Below are 18,187 nucleotides of genomic sequence, written 5' to 3' on the forward strand. Positions count from 1 at the left end.
CTGAAATAAAGCATAAGGCACTGGTTGTAGCCTGGCCTATGAGCTACCACAGCAGAGAATGATCAGCTCCATCTAAGAGGGATAGGAAAGGAGCTGTCATACTGTGGGTGAGTTTGCTCTGGGGCAAATGCAAGAGCCTATGCACTGTCAATACTAAAAAATATTAACTACGTCTATTGGCAAAACCCTGGGAAGGCAAATTTTTTGTCAGTAGTATTTTCTTTTTTGCTTTTGGGGGAAGAAACTGAAGTATCATAAAGGGATGAGATTCTCTTTACCAGCATTTTTTTCAGCCTCTAGAGTTAGAATTTTAAAAATCAAGGCTGAAACTTTTCAGAATTTAAGGAGCGATGACCCAAGTGCTGTACAGGTTGTTGATGTTAATAATTTTTCCTAGAATGTCAGGTAAGTTTCAGAAGACTGGTTAAAAGACAATGCCCTGCCAGTATTTTAAAGAACTCAGTGAAATGACTCAAATAATTTTAGGCTTGTCAGCCTGGTATTTGCCTTGGCTAAGTAATGGTGTGGCTGACATGAATTTGGATCAATGAAAGTTTAAAGGATGATGATGTAGTTGCTTGCAGTGAGTAGGTGACTATGGAAAATGTATCTTGTCAGACTAATGTGATACCTATTTTTTATGAGATAATAGTTTGATAAATGTGTCAATGTTAAATGCAGGTGTAATATACTTGGATTTCTGTCAGGCAGTTGCCTGGACTGTGTATTGCGTCCTGATCAGGAAATTATAAAGATACACAATTACAATAACAAATGAAAAAGCCGTAAGAAAATTATAAATTGGCTCTGAGAGATCCTAGAAATATCACTGTAAATTGAAGTCTTTATCAAATATGTGCTTCTAGTGGAGTCACTGGTATTAAAAAATGACCTGGACTGTTTGTCTGCTTAGTACTAAACTAATCTAATTTCTTGCTTTTTGTGTTGCAGTTACACATTGAATGGATAGTTCTGGTGAATTGTACACAGTGATGCTATATAGTTCCCCTGAGACGTTCCAACCAGTTTAGAATCTGTCTGTATATGTGAACACTCTAAATGACTATTTTTGGTATCCAGAAAGATTTATTATGCTGTACCTGACCACGGTAAATTTTGTCTGTCTCAGTCTTGCCCATTTATCAAGCTTTATGAACTTCTGGAGTTTTGATTCAGGAACTCTTAGTGAATGCACATTGCACAATCTTTGCTGCCCATCCTGTACCCATCCTTTGCTACCCTGTTTCTTTGTAGGAAATGAAGTAAGAGAAGTAAGGAAGGGAGTCAGCAGAATTGTTACCTTGGACTTCCAGAGGGCAGCCATTGGCCTGTTTAGGAGCCTGGTTGACAGAGTTCCTTTGGGAGGCAATTCTAAAGGGCAAAGAAGTCAGGAAGGCTGGACATTTTTCAATAAGGAAATCCTAAAGGCACAGGAACAGGCTGTCCCTGTGTGCTGAAAGATGAGCTGGTGCAAGAAGACCAGCCTGGCTGAACAGGGAGCTTTGGCTGGAGCTCAGGGGAAAAAAAAAGGTGAGTTTATGACTTTTGGAAGATGGGACGGGCAGCTCAGAAGCACTACAGGGATGTCATGAGGTCATGCAGGGAGAAAATTTGAAGAGTGAAAGGTCAACTTGAATTCAATCTGGCTGCTGCCATAAAAGACAATAAAAATCTTCCTATAAATACATTAGCAACAAGTGAAGGGCTAAGGAGAATCTCCATCCTTGATTGGATGTGGGGGGAAGATACAGTGACAGGGGATGAGAAAAAGGCTGAGCTATGTAATGTCTTCTTTGCCACAGTGTTTAATAGTAAGGACAGTTGTTTTCCAGGTACCAATCCTCTCAGCTGGAAGACAGAAATGGGGAGCAGAATGAAGCCCCCATAATCCAAAGGGAAATGGCCACTGACCACTTAGACACATACAAGTTTTCAGGCCAGAGAGGTCCACCTGAGGGTACTGAGGGAGCTTATGGAATTGCTCACCGAGCCACTTTCCATCATTTATCAGCAGTCCTGGCACTCTGGGGAAGTTGGCAAATGTGACACTGAGTTCCAAGAGTGGCTAGAAGGAGGATCTGGGGAGCTACAGGCCTGTCAGCCTGACCTTGGTGCCTGGAAAGGTCATGGAGCTGATCATCCCGAGTGCCATCACGTGGCATGTACAGGACAACCAGGGGATCAGACATGGGTTCATGAAAGGCAGGTACTGCTCGGCCAACCTGATTTCCTCTGACAAGGTGACCTGCTTGGTGCATGAGGAAGAGGCTGTGGACGTTGTCTGCCAGGACTTTAGTAAAGCCTTTAACACCGTTTCCCACAGTGTTCTCCTGGAGAAGTTGGCAGGCTGTGGTCTGGACTGGTGCACTCTTTGGTGGGTAAAAAACTGGGTGGATGGTTGGGCCAGAGAGTGGTGGGAAATGGGAGTTAAATCCAGCAGGTGTCTGGTCACAGGTGGTGTTCCTCAGGGCCCAGTGTTGGGCCCAGTCCTGTTCAATATCTTTATCGATGTTCTCAAACATCGTTTTGAATTGAAATGGTTCTATGATTCTATAATACAGCTTTTTAATAAAAATGCCTTTTTATCAGCTGTGTAGAGTCACTTCAGACATGTTTTTTTTCCTAATTATTCCTTTGTCTCTAGCATTAATGCTCAGTCTCTATTTGAGTCCTTTCAAATGGCATTCTTATTTATTCAGAAGCGCTTTCCTATTAATTTTTTCATTGGACTCTTAGCTAGTTTACATTTTATTTATTTCCAGCAAGCTTGCTTTAGGGAGCTGTGCTGTTAGTAAGTACTACAGAAACAGAGAATCCGACATTGAAGAGCAGAGTTACATGATACCCTAAAGACATAAGCACCATTTATTTTGAGTGGTAAAGGAGCGGACAGTCAGCAAAATTCATGGCTTGGTATTTTTGTACAAGGATATAGAAGCTGCATGCCTGCAGCTCTTCTGGAAAGTAAATGAACCAAGAAAATTCTGTCCTCAAGTTGAGGTAGTTGGTGTATGAAAAATGTTTTTGTTTTCCTCTGTTATTTATTACGTCGTATTTTAGGAGAAGTTCTTAATGTGCTGGTGGTTTTTTTTGCTATGAGTTAAGTTGATAACATTTTTGTTTTTATGTGCATGTTTGTGGGGGAGGGAGAGGTCAGTGAGTGTCATTCTGGAAATCAGGCAAAGATTTGCATTCTTGAACAGCTGCTATTTATCTCGAATAATGTGTCTCAAAGGCATTGGGTCCAATAAGGGATGGTTCTAATGATACTACACAGTAATAATTCTGTACTTTAAATAACCTGCTCATTTCTTTCAAATAGCATAGAATGTTTTGGAAATTAAGTAGTTTTTTTTGTTTCCTTTAGTGACACTGTACTTGTGTAGTGCTTGTTTATACAAGCAGCAGTACACACTAAGGTTGGCAGGGCTAGCACAGAAATGAAAGCTCAATCCCATTTTGCATGAGAGCTTCCTTGAACATTTAGTAATTTCCCTGAAAATTAGTCTTCCCACATCCCAGGGCTGGAAGTTGAACTGAGACATTTAAAATTCTATCATAAATTTGGGTTTACTGCTGGAAGAAGCAAAAAAGCCTCTGCACTATAAAATAAGGAAGTATTCCATGATGACATCATCAGTGGTAGTCTTCTGATAATACTGCCAGGAGTTTTGGATGCAATTTTTCATGAAGAATAGCATGGGTGAAAAAGCACGTGAATGAAGAAAAGAAAATATGGTAAGGATGTTCAAAAACCCCCACATGCTAGAAAAGAAGGGTTCTGGAGGGTGAGCAAAGCCAGCCCTGACATTGGTGGGGTCAGTTCCCTCTGGGCCTGGTGAAGTGGCTGCTGTCTGGCCCCAGCCACAGCCACACTACAGCACTTACCCTCATTAAGGGGGTATTTTAGGGACACTGTCTGCCTCTTCATAGCATCCAGTTAGACTAGCCTGACAGTCAGTTGTTTGAGGGTATGAACTTTATAAGAAGTGCTGTTTTTCCTGTGAGTTCTAAAAAAACAGCAGGCTTTGTGCTATTGTGTAATCCTGCAGGCTGTGTGTCCCGAGTTCACTGCAATGTGTTTGTTGTGAAGAAGAATTGTAGCGACAGGTCTTGCAGTTACAGCACAGTTAAAGGAGCGCTGAGTTCCTGAGAGAGCTCAGTGCCCATGATATGTGTGTTTGATTGCTCTCTGATTCTCCCCAGCTGCACTGAATATTCCAGAAAAGATTCCAAATGCTTTAAAAATGGTGGACTGTTTTGCTACAAGGAAAGAGAACAGAAACCCAGATTCTGTTGAAAAACTTAAAACTGCAGTTATACATCCGCAAAAGGACAATGTTTTTTAAGTGGCATTCGATGTTTTGTTGCCAGATAATACATGCTGTCATGACTTTTATTCTAAGCCTGTAAAATGATTGATAATGATATATACTTCGACAGAATTTTTGTCTGTAATCATTGTTTAACAGAACCATTTCATTAATTTCAGAGTACTAGAAATTAGCACATTCAGTTAGATAATGATGACATTTATATGCTGTAATGAACTTTTGTCTTTTTGCTGTTTTTGTGTGCAATAGCACAGAAAGCAAAGACAGATACCAAGTGGGTTTTTTGGAAGCTCCAAACCACAATTCTTGACCTGAAAACATCAGAATAATCTGATCATAAGGATCTGTGTGTTGATGGTACAGACAAATCAGTGTATAAGGAGGTTTTGAAACTTTGTGTTTCTGTGGTCTTGGTTTCTTTAATTTCTTATGCCGAAATAGTGTTTGTGGCCTCAAATAATGAGAAAGCCAGTTGCAGTCCCAAAAGCAAACCCAAATAGGTTGTAAGGCATTCATCTTACTGCCTCTCATTGAGCTTAGGAGAGAGTGGCAGTGAGACTGCAAGGAGCTGGGAATTGTGCATGAAACAATCTAAATCAAAGTAATTTTGAGACAAATGGTGAAGAAGTTCCCTAAGGTAAAACTGTGCATTTGCTGAAGACCCCATTCCTCTAGCTCATATCTGGATGTCTGTAATGTTAGTGAGGATTTTGGCCTTGTGGGATTTGCACTGCATAGTCATAGGTTTAGGAGCATGTACACATTAACAGAGCTGCTGTGATGAATGATTTCTTTATCAATCAGGAGGGATACTTTAGTCTTAATTTTCACAATATAATGAAGACTGAATGGAGAGCTTGTTACAGGAAACAAACTGAAACTGAATGACCATGACACGGTTTATTTTAAAAACGATGAAAGGACAGACAAAAATTGGTTTGTGGCTGAGGTCTTGATTACAAAATGGAAAATTTTGATGGACCGGTGAGGCTAAGGGATATGAAAGTGGCAGAGCTTGATTTTCCTGGAATGAAAGATGATAATGCTTTCTGAACCCCAAGGAAGGAAGAGAAATGCCTGAAGAAGGATACAAGAACTAATTGGAAAATCTTCAGGCAAGAGAGAAGAGCCAGCTGACCTTGCTGACTTGTAAAAATTTTTACATCACACTTGTTTTGGCTACATTCTTGTCATTCTACAAAACCTAATCCCACTGAGTGTTCTTACTGAGATCTCAGCAACTTTTGTATTGTTCTGGAGTCATCTAAAGATGAGGGTTTCTTATAGGTGGACACAGATCTTACTTTGTGTTGACACCCTCAGTCTTTCCATCCTCAACTTAAGGCAAACAGTCCATATTTCATTTTTTCAATGTGACCTCACATGCCTCGAAGCAGACTTAGGGAGGTGCACATGGGTTGCTGTGATGGAAACCTTCCATGAAAATGTTGACTGTTTTAAAAACTGGGTTTTCTTTCTATCTTTTATTTTAATTGCTTGTGCCAGATCACTAATGAGGGGGGTTTGGGGTTGGGGTGTTTCCTATCTGATACTAAAAGATTAGTTGTTTTTTTGGTATGTGGTTTTATTTTGGCTGATTGAGGGGGTTTTGTGCATGTGTGCAAGGACTTGAGGCCCAAGGTGCACCAACTGAATCACAGAAGTGCAACTGCACCCTGTTGACCACAAGAAGGCATTCCTGGAGGCGTGGTGCTCAGTCAGAGGAGAGCAGAGCAATTTCTCATGTTTGGTCAGTGTCATAGAGAGGGAATGTGTTCAGGGCCATATCTATATGTCACATATGGCATGGAGGGTGTAAAGGCAAGCTCTGGCCTTTTGGTGACTGTAAGGCAATTGGCAGGGCAGTGCATTGAATGATGGGAGATGGGACTCTGAAAACAGTGAAGAAGCAAGGGAAATGCTGCATGGGGGAAAAGCATTTTGTGTCTTGTGCTACAAGTGACGCAGGCTTGGAATTACTTTCAGGCAGGGAGGGCATAGATCATAACTCTGGAAGCTCTAGAGAGCTGTAAAATCTTTCTTTGAAAGCTTAGTTCATCCTGGCAACGTCTTAATGCTTCCTCTCTTCCTTCATGCTCGTAAAGGTCCGCTTACATGGCACATTAGCTTTTGGTCAGTTGTGTCTTGAGGTGGAATGTTTTCTTCCAGACCTTACTGGGTGAGTTCAGTTTAAATTCTATTGTGAATTTTCTTGTTGTAGTGGAAAGTAAAACTACATAGAGACTAAAAAGCCAATCACACAACCACCAAAAAAACCTGCGTTAAGCAGAAAACAAGATTATTAGATGTATAAAAAATGAAAAATGTCTTGTGAACTACTGGACACTGGGCCTCTTTTCACCTGCTGCAGCCAACAGCTAGGAACATGTTCTGCATTAAACTGAACTTAGTCTTGTGCTCGCCAAGGAATGTGACTAGGTTAGCAAGCTGCTTTCTTATCAATCAGGAGTCAAATGATCCAGAAGAGGAACACAGAGTTCCTAGTAAAGGATCATTGGAAGCAGGACAGCTTTGCTAATTAGATTCCTTTTACTTTATTTTATTTTTACACATCAATAGAATTCTGCATACAAATGTAGTTGCACCGAGTGTGTCAAACAGTACAAATTGTTGTTACGATACATTAATCAAGGACATGGAAGAACAGCTCTGGGAGAGAAGATTCCCTTGTCTTACGTAAGCTTTGATCTGCAGTCTCTCAGTCACCTCTTCTCCTTCCATTAGGACTTCTGATCTTAGAAGGAATAAAATTTGCCATCTTCTGGCAATTTCCTTAAAGTGAAATTTGTCAAAAGACACGAGATACTATGTCTAAAGTCCTGGATAAAAGTACTTATGTGCTCACCCTTCTGAAGGTTTCCTTCCCTTGCCCCCTGTCCTCTCTCCCCCTGCAAAAGAGCTATGCCTTGGTGCAATTAAAAAGACAAACGAGAATCTGCATGCAGTTTAAACATCCTATCTTCATTCATCCTTGAAAATCTTTTTATATCATGCTTTCATGTCTAAGAAGTGATGGAAGCCTCCACAGCCTTTCATGTTTTGGGAAATAATTGCACTGAAGGGAATTAACATGCATTTATAGGGTGGTGAAACAAAAATAAATGCCACTGAGGTTTTTCTGTTGTTCTAGCTGAACACCCTGATGTTTAAATGCTTGTGATTTTTCATTCTGTAATGCCTCTTGTGAGTCCAGTTCCCTGTGCCTCTTCCTTGCACTCTCCACTGTACTGTCCCTTCCCCTCTGCTGCAGTGAGAGGTTGACTTTGCCTGCAATTCTGATTCCTTCTTTTTCCTGGGAGGTTGCACAACAGATCCTCAGTCAAAGCCCTGGGGTTACAGAGGGAAAAGAAAGAAGAGCCTTGTGGTCATGGTACTATCCTGAAACTCGGATTTTTATACACTTTGTCAGACTTGTTTTGTTATAGTGCTTGGAAGTCCCTTAGGGGATGGTTGACACAAGGTATTTTTGTCTCTTAATTACCCTTTGAAATCCAAGGGAGGCTGTATGTCTGAATATCCACAGGAGTTTTATCCTCTATGTGCTTGTTTGCTGTCTGCAAAGGTGAGATCTCTATCCCAGATGGAAAAGGTTGTACTCTGTCTGAACTTTCTTTCCTCATAAGAATCTTCTTTAGTAGATAACCTTCTCTTCCTAATATGCATATATATAGTCTTTTATATAAATATATATATATGCACCCACATGTATGTATAGGAATGTTTATATAATATGTATTAAACATTATTTTACTTCTTCATGCAGTGTTTATAAGATAGAAAAATATTTTAATCTTAAGTGAAATATTTTCTCTACTTTGCATAACCCACTGATTTTACATTCAGTCAATTAATTTTTGTTAGGACTGGGCCAGAACCATATAGGTAGGCTGCAGAAAGATCTTGGTGTTTTACCCAGAGTTTGTGGTTGCTGTGCTAAGGTCTTTCCTCACCATCCATGCAGCTGATGTCTGTGATTATGCTGTTTATCATACTATTTATGATTAATAAAATGCTGGTCCCTTGGCTGCTTGCACCACATGTGTTAAATCTGGATGGATGGATCTGAACCACAGCCATTGCTAGGTAGAAAACAGCTTGCTAGCACACAATTTAAGGGAAGAAACAAACAATTTATGTATGGTTGAAAGAGCACAGATAATAAGGTAAATAAGTTCTGGGTGAAGCGGTCCCTAAGCATTCTTTGCCTGTCTTATAGACATTTGTCAAGTGCTTTGAGATCATTTATATAGAGATCACAATATCCTTCACAACTCTTCTCAAATTTCCCTCCAAACTGAGAACTTTAGTGTGAAATGTTTTCCGTGTAGGGGGTTGTATTTCTTAAGCTCACAGAGTGCTTTGCTCAGTAACAATCTCTCTGATTTGTCATTAAGATTAGTGATTTTTTTTCAGTTAAAACATAATGTAAAATTATTGCCTAATTAGAAAGCATTATTGTGTGTTTATAAGTATCCCTGGATGTACTTACCCACTGGAAGCATGCAGATGTCTGCTAGAATTTAATTTCTCTGCAGCACGTTGGGGGTGGGGACAGAAGAGAAGTAGCCAGAAAATTATAGTTGCTGCAGTAAATACTAGGCTTCTCCCAGTGACCTGCACTGACTGCAGAGCTTATTACATCTAATGTAAGCATAAAACATCTGTTCAGCAATGCTGTTCTCTGGCAGGTCTGTATTTGTACCAGCAAATCAATCGTTCTTGGCTGATTGTTGCCTGTTGTGGGTAGTCACAGAGAAAAGGGGTACCATATTTTAAAATTTATTGTAAGAAAGACATCATGAAGTACCTGCAAGGCTTCAGTGTTATTAAGCAGTGGCAACCTTATGAAGTGGTGTGGTCCCTCCTGAACTCCAGAGGCATAGGTGTGCAGGCCAGCAGGAATCCTGTGGGTGGATGGTATAGCCTGTAGCAGGGAGCGTGGATGATGAACACGGTGTTCTGTAGGAAGCTAAATTTAGAGTACTCTAAGGGTGTTTTTTTATTTGGGGGTTCCTACAAAGTCAGTCTGTGTTGTCAAATGGTGACACCCTGTGATAAGGCAGAGGTGTGGTGAGCCTTCTGCTCTAAATTGAGCAAATTCTACTTTGAAGCACAAAGGTGCTGCTGGTACACGGTGTGTGCTGCCCTTGCTCTGGGCTGTTGAGGGTGAATCCAGGCCACTGCCTTCAGCAGCTTGGGATTTTGCTTGGTTTCAGTTGTTGTTAGCAAATCTGGCACTTCCACTGTGGTGGCTTTTACCCCCCCCTCCTTTCCAGAAGAGGTGTTTTTGTGCTTTGCAGTAGCTCATAGCCCATGAGTCCCAGAGCTTCGATGTGTTGGCCATGAGTGGCTGCCAGGGGGCAGCTCCCCAGCCCTGGCCAGTCTGTGTAACACAGGAATTCCTGTCCTGCTTAGACTGACTCCCTCACAGCCTGATAGCTGGCTAGTGGGTGACTCTGAACGGTGGCCAGAGTAACAGCTACAGTGCAAAGCTGTTTGAGATCGCCAGCATTCTTTTTTCTGGTTTGCAGGCTCTGTACCTGCTGCTATTGGATGTAGGAAAAAAATGCTTCTTTGTCATGGAAGGTTTTTTACAATCTAAATAACACCTTGTCCGTGTGGGGCTTCTTTTCTCCCCCCGCTTTTTTAATGTTGTGTTTCTGGAGCGGGTGCTGGCAGTGTCAGCCGCCAGCCTGAGCAGTTCTTTTGTGATGATGCTTTTGAATCTCTGCCTGTGTCAGCGTATTTCCTAGGGAATTAGCCAAGATTATTCACGCCTCGGATAAAAATTATTTGTTTTATTAGCAACAACTTTGGTGTATCCAATTTACAGCACTTGGTGAAGATGAGAATTTGCTTTTTTTGCTAGAAAACCTTTGCATGTGTTTCCATGTGTGGATCTTGTTTCCATGGCATCAGCTTTTAAGCTTGAGAAGCACAGGTGGGAGCATTAGCCAGTGAATAGGCATTAGGAGCCAGCCCTGCTCCTGTGTAGGGCTCTGTCTTGTGGTGGGGACAGTGCTGTGGGATATGGCAATGATTTATGTATTTTAATGGTCGAGACTTAGACCTTTTCTTGTCTGCAGTATTGTGGAATAAAAGGCTCGATGCAGTCCTGCCGTTGCTCTTGCAAATGAATTGCTTTTCCTGTTGTTTTTTCTTGATTTTTCTCATGATGAGGCCATGCTGGAGTGTGCTGGGAATTATTTTTCTTATTCTGTTTTCCCAAATGCTTTAATATGTTGTTTAAGCACCCTTATCCTAAAGAGTCTTTTCCTCCTTCCTTGCCATTGTTGTGTTGGGATGGCTCTGCCCAAATATTTTCATGTAACAGTTGTGACACACGTAGATGTTGAGTAGTAGTGATTGTAGTGTTCATTTGTAACACAAGTGCTCAAGCTACTCAGTGTGTCAGTCTTGGGTGTCTCTTCACCAGTAAATACTAAAGTACAGTGAGCTGAGCACAATATCTGTTTTATTAACTTCTATGGTTTTATGTTCTGCAGACATGGAGGTGATTATAGCTGTTTCTCTGCCTGTAAAAGCTATAAAGTTATGCATGCACAGAACCATATAAACTTTTGATGGTATGGATTTCTATTGTTTAATAAAATTGAGCATATACTTCTGTTTAGTATTTTGCTATTGCAAATATATATGAGGAAAAAGGTGCTTATTAATTTTCTCTAGCTCAGCTGTATATGTTATGGACAAGTAGTTGCAAGACAGTGAACCAGATACAAGATTTTGAGTGGGTTGCTTTTATTTAAATTAAAAACTTGAGGACACTCAGCTGAGTAACCTTGTGTGAAGTGAAGTCTGTTACATCAGGCAATTATGCTGGTGGTGACCTTGGAAAAGAATCAGTGGGAAAGACAAGCCCTTGCAGTAGGACAGGGGACTGCTCTTGGTGCTTGTGCTACCATTGCTTGTGGAGAACTTACAAAAACTCAGTACACTAAAGCAACTTAAACATCAGACATGTTCACAGCAGCTGCAAACAAGGATGCAAAATACGTTGACTATAAGTTTGCTTTGAAAAGAAATTTGTAACTGATTTCCATCATTAATGAGATAATAGAAGAGTGGAGTTCTAGGGTAGTTTTTCTCCATTCTAGGCAAATGACCATAGGGATCATATCATGCCAGGTTTAGCACACTGAGCCTTTATACTCTGAGCTGCTCTTCAGGGGTCAGAAGGAAAAGCCGTATAGATAAGAGATATGGAGATCTTCATCACCCTTTTGATTCCCAGCTGTCTCTGTACGGCTTAACCTGTGTTTGCTCTGTGCCTCCTCTTGGATCCAGTGGGTGTTGTCAAGGGTGTGATGTTTTTGCAGAATTGTGGCCAGTCTTGCTTGAAAGGATTGAAATGTCATTGGTGACTGCATTTTGAAAAGAAAATACATCTTTATTAAGAGAACAAATAAACATGCACCCCTGCCACTAAGCGCCTAAGTGAGGCTACAAATGAAATTCTATTTAAGAATGTGAGCACTTCAACCTTGATTTTGCATCCTACAAACTGTAATTGTTTGTTTCAGGTTAATTTTTAATTTCCTGTCATAATTGTGGCTGTCTCTCTACTGGTAAGCAGGTTCTGATTTAGTCATTCATATTTCTTTTTCAGATTGCATGTGGCTCAGAGCATAATCTGGCAATAGTTGGTAAGTAGCTTAATTTTATAACAAAGCCTCTCACCTTTTTTCATTTTTAGTAGCACAAGATAAAGGAAAGATGTGCACATCAAACATACTGAATGATTAAGGGCATTGTGTGCTGCTGGAAGGAGGAAAATAACATATAGATATAGAAGAAAGAAGAAGAGAAACTGGTGACAATAAGTGATGATGATAATAATGTGTCCTTGCAGACCAACCCATATAAGGAGAGAGGGGTTGATGGATGTAACAGGAAAATACATTTGCAAAGTGCTACAGGCTGTTTTAGATCAGAGCCATTGCAACAATTCAGGCTGCAGATTCAGAACAGCATCTAAGCTTGAAGCTGGTCAAAAGTATCTTTGTTTAACAAGATGGAAATTATTAACATGGAAATTACCAGTGAAAAAAAGTCCTGGGTCTTTTGTTGTTTGAAGCTTGGAAAATCTTCAAAATGTCAGTCATTGGTAGACAGGTTCTTTAGTGCGTTTTAGTATAATGCAGCTGTTGTAATAATGATGGAAGTACTAGGAAGCTAATGTTGGTGGAGAAATTGAATTTTGTGTACTAATTCCAGGAACAATCAGATTCTTGCTTTCATGTGATGAGTTGATAACTGAAGCTTGATACATGATTGCTATTATATAGAATTACTTGTTTAGGAACATTTTTAACTGTAGATTTTCAAGTGCTTTGTAAAGGAGGTCAGCATAATTATCCCCATTAATAGACAGGGCAAGACAGATGAAGAAAGGAATTCTATGCTAATGAGAGCTGGAAATGAAACAGTGCTCCATCCACATGGATGTTTTTGATTGCCATGACTGATGCGTTGAGATGTCAAGTAAAGAATTTCCTTACTTTTGTTAAGTGTGGTTTGACAGAGGTAGAGAAAAGCAGCTTTTTGGTATCCAGCTTGCAATTCCATGCTCTAATTTTGTAGGTTTTGTCAAGTGGCCACAGAAGTGGCATTTTCTGTATTTCCATTTGTGCTGTGGTATATTTTCTAATTGTCCTTCCCTGGTTAAACCTTGTAGTGAACTTGTTAAGTTCTATTAAGTTTCTGGCTGGATTTAAGGAAAGATTTTTCCCTTTGCCTTCTCCCTGCTTGTTCAGTGTCACATGCCTGTATTAATTGTCAGGCTGGTGCTTCTGAATGTCGACTGAAGAGCAATCTTGTTTCTTGCTGAATTGATGAAGTAAAAGTGTACTGCTGGCAGATTCCTCCAGTGAGCATGAAAGCAAAGCATTGAGTTTGAACAACCTTCTCTCTGCTTATGTCCTTTTAAGCTTTCTGCCTTCTAGGCAGAAATCTCTGGAAAAAATGGGTAGGGGAAAGAAATTCTAGAAGAAAGTTACAACAAATGAAGAACTTTGCATATGTAAAGAACATCATATGCCTATCTAAGCTCTGTGCTACACTCATTGAATTCAATGGGGAAATTATCAGTGCTGGAAGCCAGTCAATTTTATTTTAGGGACAACAGAAATGTGATGTTGCAAATTTTTTGAACTAAAGAGCTAAGATACAATTTTCCCTGAATAGAATTTTTACATATGCTTTTAAAGGGTTGACTTTTTGGAACATTCTGTGGTAGAATTTCTCTGATCACTAGTCCTGGTTCAAAGCTGTCAGCTGGTACAGTCTTTAAAAGATATTAGATGGATTTCCGTAAATATGTCTACTTGATGGTACAATTTTCTAATAACTTATCATTCAAGCAGGGCTCATTTATAACAACTATATCATCCATGTCTTTCTTAATTACTCAATGCTTGAGTGATTGACTTTTAAACTGAAATAATTCAAGTTCAGTATGACAGGTAAACTGAAAAGCCTTTAACAGTGTAATATTCAAGTCACTATTTGTGGTTGTATTTACAAATGTACTTGTCCTTTTTTTGTTGCATCATCTTTTAAATAGAAACATTTTTAGGACGGAAAGGCTGGATTTATGATTCATTCCACAAATGCTGAAGTAGTGTTCCAGTAATCTTGCTGGTGATACAAACTGTTTGATTTGTAGGGCTAGCAAGCAGTTAGGTTTCTTCATGTTACTTTATATGGTCTGCATCCATTTGTACAGTTCAGTTATTTGATTTCTCTTTTCTTACTTTCTTCTACTGAAGTCATTACAAAATCTGTTCTCTTCACTGTGATGGCACATACTCCTGTTTTTGTGGCTGTGTTGGTAGTATTTCAGTTTTCATTTGTTCATGCGGTAAATGTTTGATAAAAAGGTGAATGAGATGTTGGTTGTCTTGAAATGTGCCTGCTTTTCTAAAAATGAGTTAAAAGTTGCTATTAGTATATGAAAAAGTGTAAATATCTTCACTCCCAGCCCTTTGTGACAACACATTTTAATCTTCATTTGTGGTTGTACTGTGATACTAATCCTAAAATTTCTAAGTGTTGTAATATTTTTTATGCTTGTGTGACTTTTCACTTGAGAACAAAAATTTCTGCCTAGTAAGAAAAGACCTTGCACTTTTCACCTCAATCAAGGATTAATCATCTTTGGAGCTAGCCTATTTTTGTAATGAAAGAAATGGGTAGTTATTTAAGAAAAGTTGTATAACATATCTGCAAAACATCTTGCAACACTGAAAACTGTGTGTGTACTTACTGAGTACCAGAAAAGTGGCTTTTCTACTTGAATATGATAGCTGCAATGTTAGTGCTGAACTATGTGATACTGAGACAGGCTTTGAATGACTGAAATGTGTAATGGAACTAAATCACCATGACAAAGCTGAGTTTTTTCCAGGTTTGGGAGTCTATAGTGTTTCCACACTGAAAAGGTAAGGAGGTTTGATTCTTACCCTAAAAAGCTTATGTTTAAAAACAGTATTTATGGAGAAGGCTCTTATCAGGCTCCTACCCACTCTCCAATAAGACTTTGATTCTCCTTTTTTGAAAAAGAGAATAGTTGTCCTTTTAGAGAACACTTAGCATACCACATGCAGCTCATGCAGTGCTGCAACTTAAATAATCAAGCAATACTAACTGTGCAGGAGTAGAGATGCTATAAAATGCAGCAATGCCTTGAGTTTGCTGCAACCACAGAGCACAGGACAGAATGCTGTGAAGAACCTCCAAGTGCAAATGTCTTATTTTAGTAAAAATTAGACCCTGAAATTTTATTCAAACCTCTTGGGGATAGTTAAAAAAAAAAAATCATTACAAGGATGATGGTTCTATAGTCTGTCTCCCCAAAGCCTTGGTAATGCATAATATCCCTTTTTGGTCTTGCTTTTAGTCATCTTCTCAACCTGTATAAACTAATGAAAATCTTTTAAACAAAAGATACTGGAGGATATGTAGGGAGAAGTGCTTGTTTTAAAAGCTAATTAATTTCCATTGAAGTCCAACTTTAAAGGAATCTTCAAAGGGGAATTTGTTTGTTTGGAAGAGAAAGATGTGGATCTTTCAAGTTAACATTTTCCGGTGTGGTGTTTTGAAGGGGATAAGTGTTGGGACATGTGGCTACTTCAGATAGTGCAAGAAAAAGCTTTTTGCACTTTCATAGTCAGCACAGTGAATTCTAACTTCTGCTCGTTTCCTTGCATGGACGTAGTCCCCAAATCCTGACTTGGACACTACTGTGTAGTGACCCACACCACAGAGGCACTGCCAGTAGAGGCGGTGGTGGTGCAGTGATGTTCACAAGGAGAAACTGGGCTTTGTGATTAATGTCATTGAGCAGTTACTCATTTGATACTTGTCTCTGTCTCCTTTGGCTTTTTTTCCTATTCAGGTTACTTACTCAGCACTGCTTTTCCCCCTTGATTAATGGCAGTGGAAAGGGTACCGTGTAATTAATGTTAAAACAATAAAAGCAAACCTCAAATGCCCAAGCTGGCCACCCAACCATAAATATGTTTTGCACATGGAAGCACAGGTGACATATGAGGAGACAAAGCCCTGGCTGGGTGTTTCAGTGTGTTCAGTGCAACAGCATTATCATGAAACAGTTTTAAAATCACGTCTTAACTTTTTGCTAAATCATGGGCCCTTCCATAAGACAGTTAGCTTTGTCTCCCATTGCCTTTTTTGTTTTGTGTGATTTAGAGCAAGCTTGAAGATTCTGTCTTCCATGGTTCATGTGCAGTCACAGCTGTAAATATCGCAACATGGGCATTCACATCCTTCTGAAGCTGCAGTTGGAGAGTAAACAGCAATATTAAATTTAATGAAAGAATAGTCTTTGTAGAGGATATCAGGATAAAACATCCCTCCACTCAAATGGCAGCTCATGCCACAAATGGTCTGAATTAAAGTATGCAATAGTGCTAGAGGGGCAGTAGAAGTGTTGTTATTCCATGCTCTGTTAAGATTTTCTTTTTATATTCCTGTCCTGGAAGAACATAGCAATTATGAGCTGGAAAACAAATGTGATCAAAGTGATCAAAGCTTAGGGAGATAGTGATACATGTCCTAAAATGGTGGTGCTATTAACGCCATCCCAAACACTTTGGTTCCATGTTTTTTAATAAGGAAGCTGAAGGGTTCCTACATGGGAGCCACTACCTCTTAATTAGTGATGTTTCGTACTTTTAGTAAAGTTCCATGATTCCAACTGAATTATTGTATAAAGCATCAGTCGAGAAAGTGCTGTAACAGATTCTGAAAGATCTATTTCTCTGGCAGAGTGAGCACCAATGAGGAGAGGAGGCTGTGCAGGCTGATGGACGGATCCCTGCGTTATGCTGACAGTATTATTTAGATGTTCACAGCCGCCCTACGAAGCAGCAGATAGAGTCATGTGTCTGACATTTGGTCCCGGGGGACTCAGCAGTCTGTCATGAGGAGAAAAATCATAAATTCTCTCTATTGCCGTTGTATTTGGAGGAATCCTCAGCATACACAGTGGAGGGCACTGGTGTTCAGCAAGGAGCCTGAGCCTGCTAGTCTGTTGCTTTATTTATAATGCATGAAAAATCCCAGTGCAGCCAGGGACTGTATTGTAAAGGTTTCCTGGCAGACCAGCATGGAGTCATGTTGCAGCATGCTGTCTCTTTGCATTGCAGCACTAATCACATTCTCTGCTTATTAAAGGGCACCTGGCAGGACTTCGAGTAACCATCACTGTTGTCATTTTCGTGCGGGTTATATGTCGACCTTCTAAATTTATTCTCTGGCAGAGCCATTTCGTATGTAATTTAGCTCTTAATGTGGCTTTGCCTGTTAAAATAGCTCTTCAAAATATAAGCTGCTTTGGTTATATTTGTTGGAAAAAAGCAGCCTCGTTGTCGTCATTACCTGAGCACCTGATTGAGTGCTTTGGACATATCTGGGTACAGATTTGACATCACAGTTTTCCTGTCATGGTTAGATACAGCAAGCCCTAACAGTGTTGTTCAAGTATCTTTTCACTTCGTGTTTCTTTTCCATAGACTGTTTGTGCTCCAGGCAAACTAATTGTTCCTCTGGTAAGATGGAAGCGGAAATTGAATTTCAAATTTCAGAAGTCTGACTTTTTTGTTATTTTCACCAAGTTATACTCCCAAAATCTGATCCTCTGATCTCTTAGTGTTTCTTTTCCAAGGGCTAATGGAAAGTCAAGTTGCCAACTATCTCATGAATTTGTGGGTGTAAGGTGATGAGGAGAGAAATGAGGAAATGCTAATTTGAGCATTTGGAAAAGCCTTCTGATGAAGCTAAAAATAACTTTGTATCAACTGAATTGTCTGAAGTTAGTGGCTGCTGGCTATAGGAAAGAATGGATGTTTTGCTGTGAAAAGCTAATTAGATTCACTAGAAAAAATGGGATTGCATTGATTCCCAAGAAAGAAACTCCAGAGTTCAGGATAAGATGTGAATCTGAAATGAAGTCCATATTTTACAGCTACCTTCTCTTGTGGGCTTTGTCACTGTATTGATGCATATTTTGGGTGACTTAACTCTCTGGAATGCTGTGTTCAGCTTCCTCTTTTCTCTGTGTGGCTTGTCAATTTCGGTTGTGAAATCTTTGGAATAAAAACTGCCTCTTAGTGTATTTTAGAACTACGTAGAGTAATTGGACCTGATTTTTATTTTTTTTAGAATTGCATTGCAACTAATAATAGTTGCAATCACTTCCCTTTCCCTCAGAGAGGTAATTTTAAAATATAATTAGTCTTGGTGTGTGTGTCTCTGTCTCAATTTATATCATTTAGCATATAAACAGG

At 39.7% G+C, this 18,187-nt stretch overlaps 1 protein-coding gene across 4 annotated transcripts in view; it reads left to right on the forward strand.

Moving 5' to 3' along the window:
* Nucleotides 1–18,187, forward strand: part of SERGEF (secretion regulating guanine nucleotide exchange factor) — a 139,680-nt gene that overhangs the window by 65,201 nt on the left and 56,292 nt on the right. For 3 of the 4 annotated variants that reach the window (XR_014852708.1, XM_085062956.1, XM_085062957.1), the window contains exon 10: nucleotides 11,986–12,022. Coding sequence is in view for 3 of the 4 variants with exons in the window: in XM_085062956.1 (XP_084919082.1) it covers nucleotides 11,986–12,022 (37 nt within the window). In the remaining variant the exon portion in view is untranslated. Of the gene's footprint in view, nucleotides 1–11,985; nucleotides 12,023–16,667; nucleotides 17,833–18,187 lie in introns of those variants that run through there. The other variant, XM_085062958.1, reaches the window with a different exon arrangement.

Source organism: Lichenostomus cassidix, chromosome 5 (assembly GCF_008360975.1).
Source record: "Lichenostomus cassidix isolate B80296 chromosome 5, HeHo_3.0, whole genome shotgun sequence".
Taxonomy (NCBI): domain Eukaryota; kingdom Metazoa; phylum Chordata; class Aves; order Passeriformes; family Meliphagidae; genus Lichenostomus; species Lichenostomus cassidix.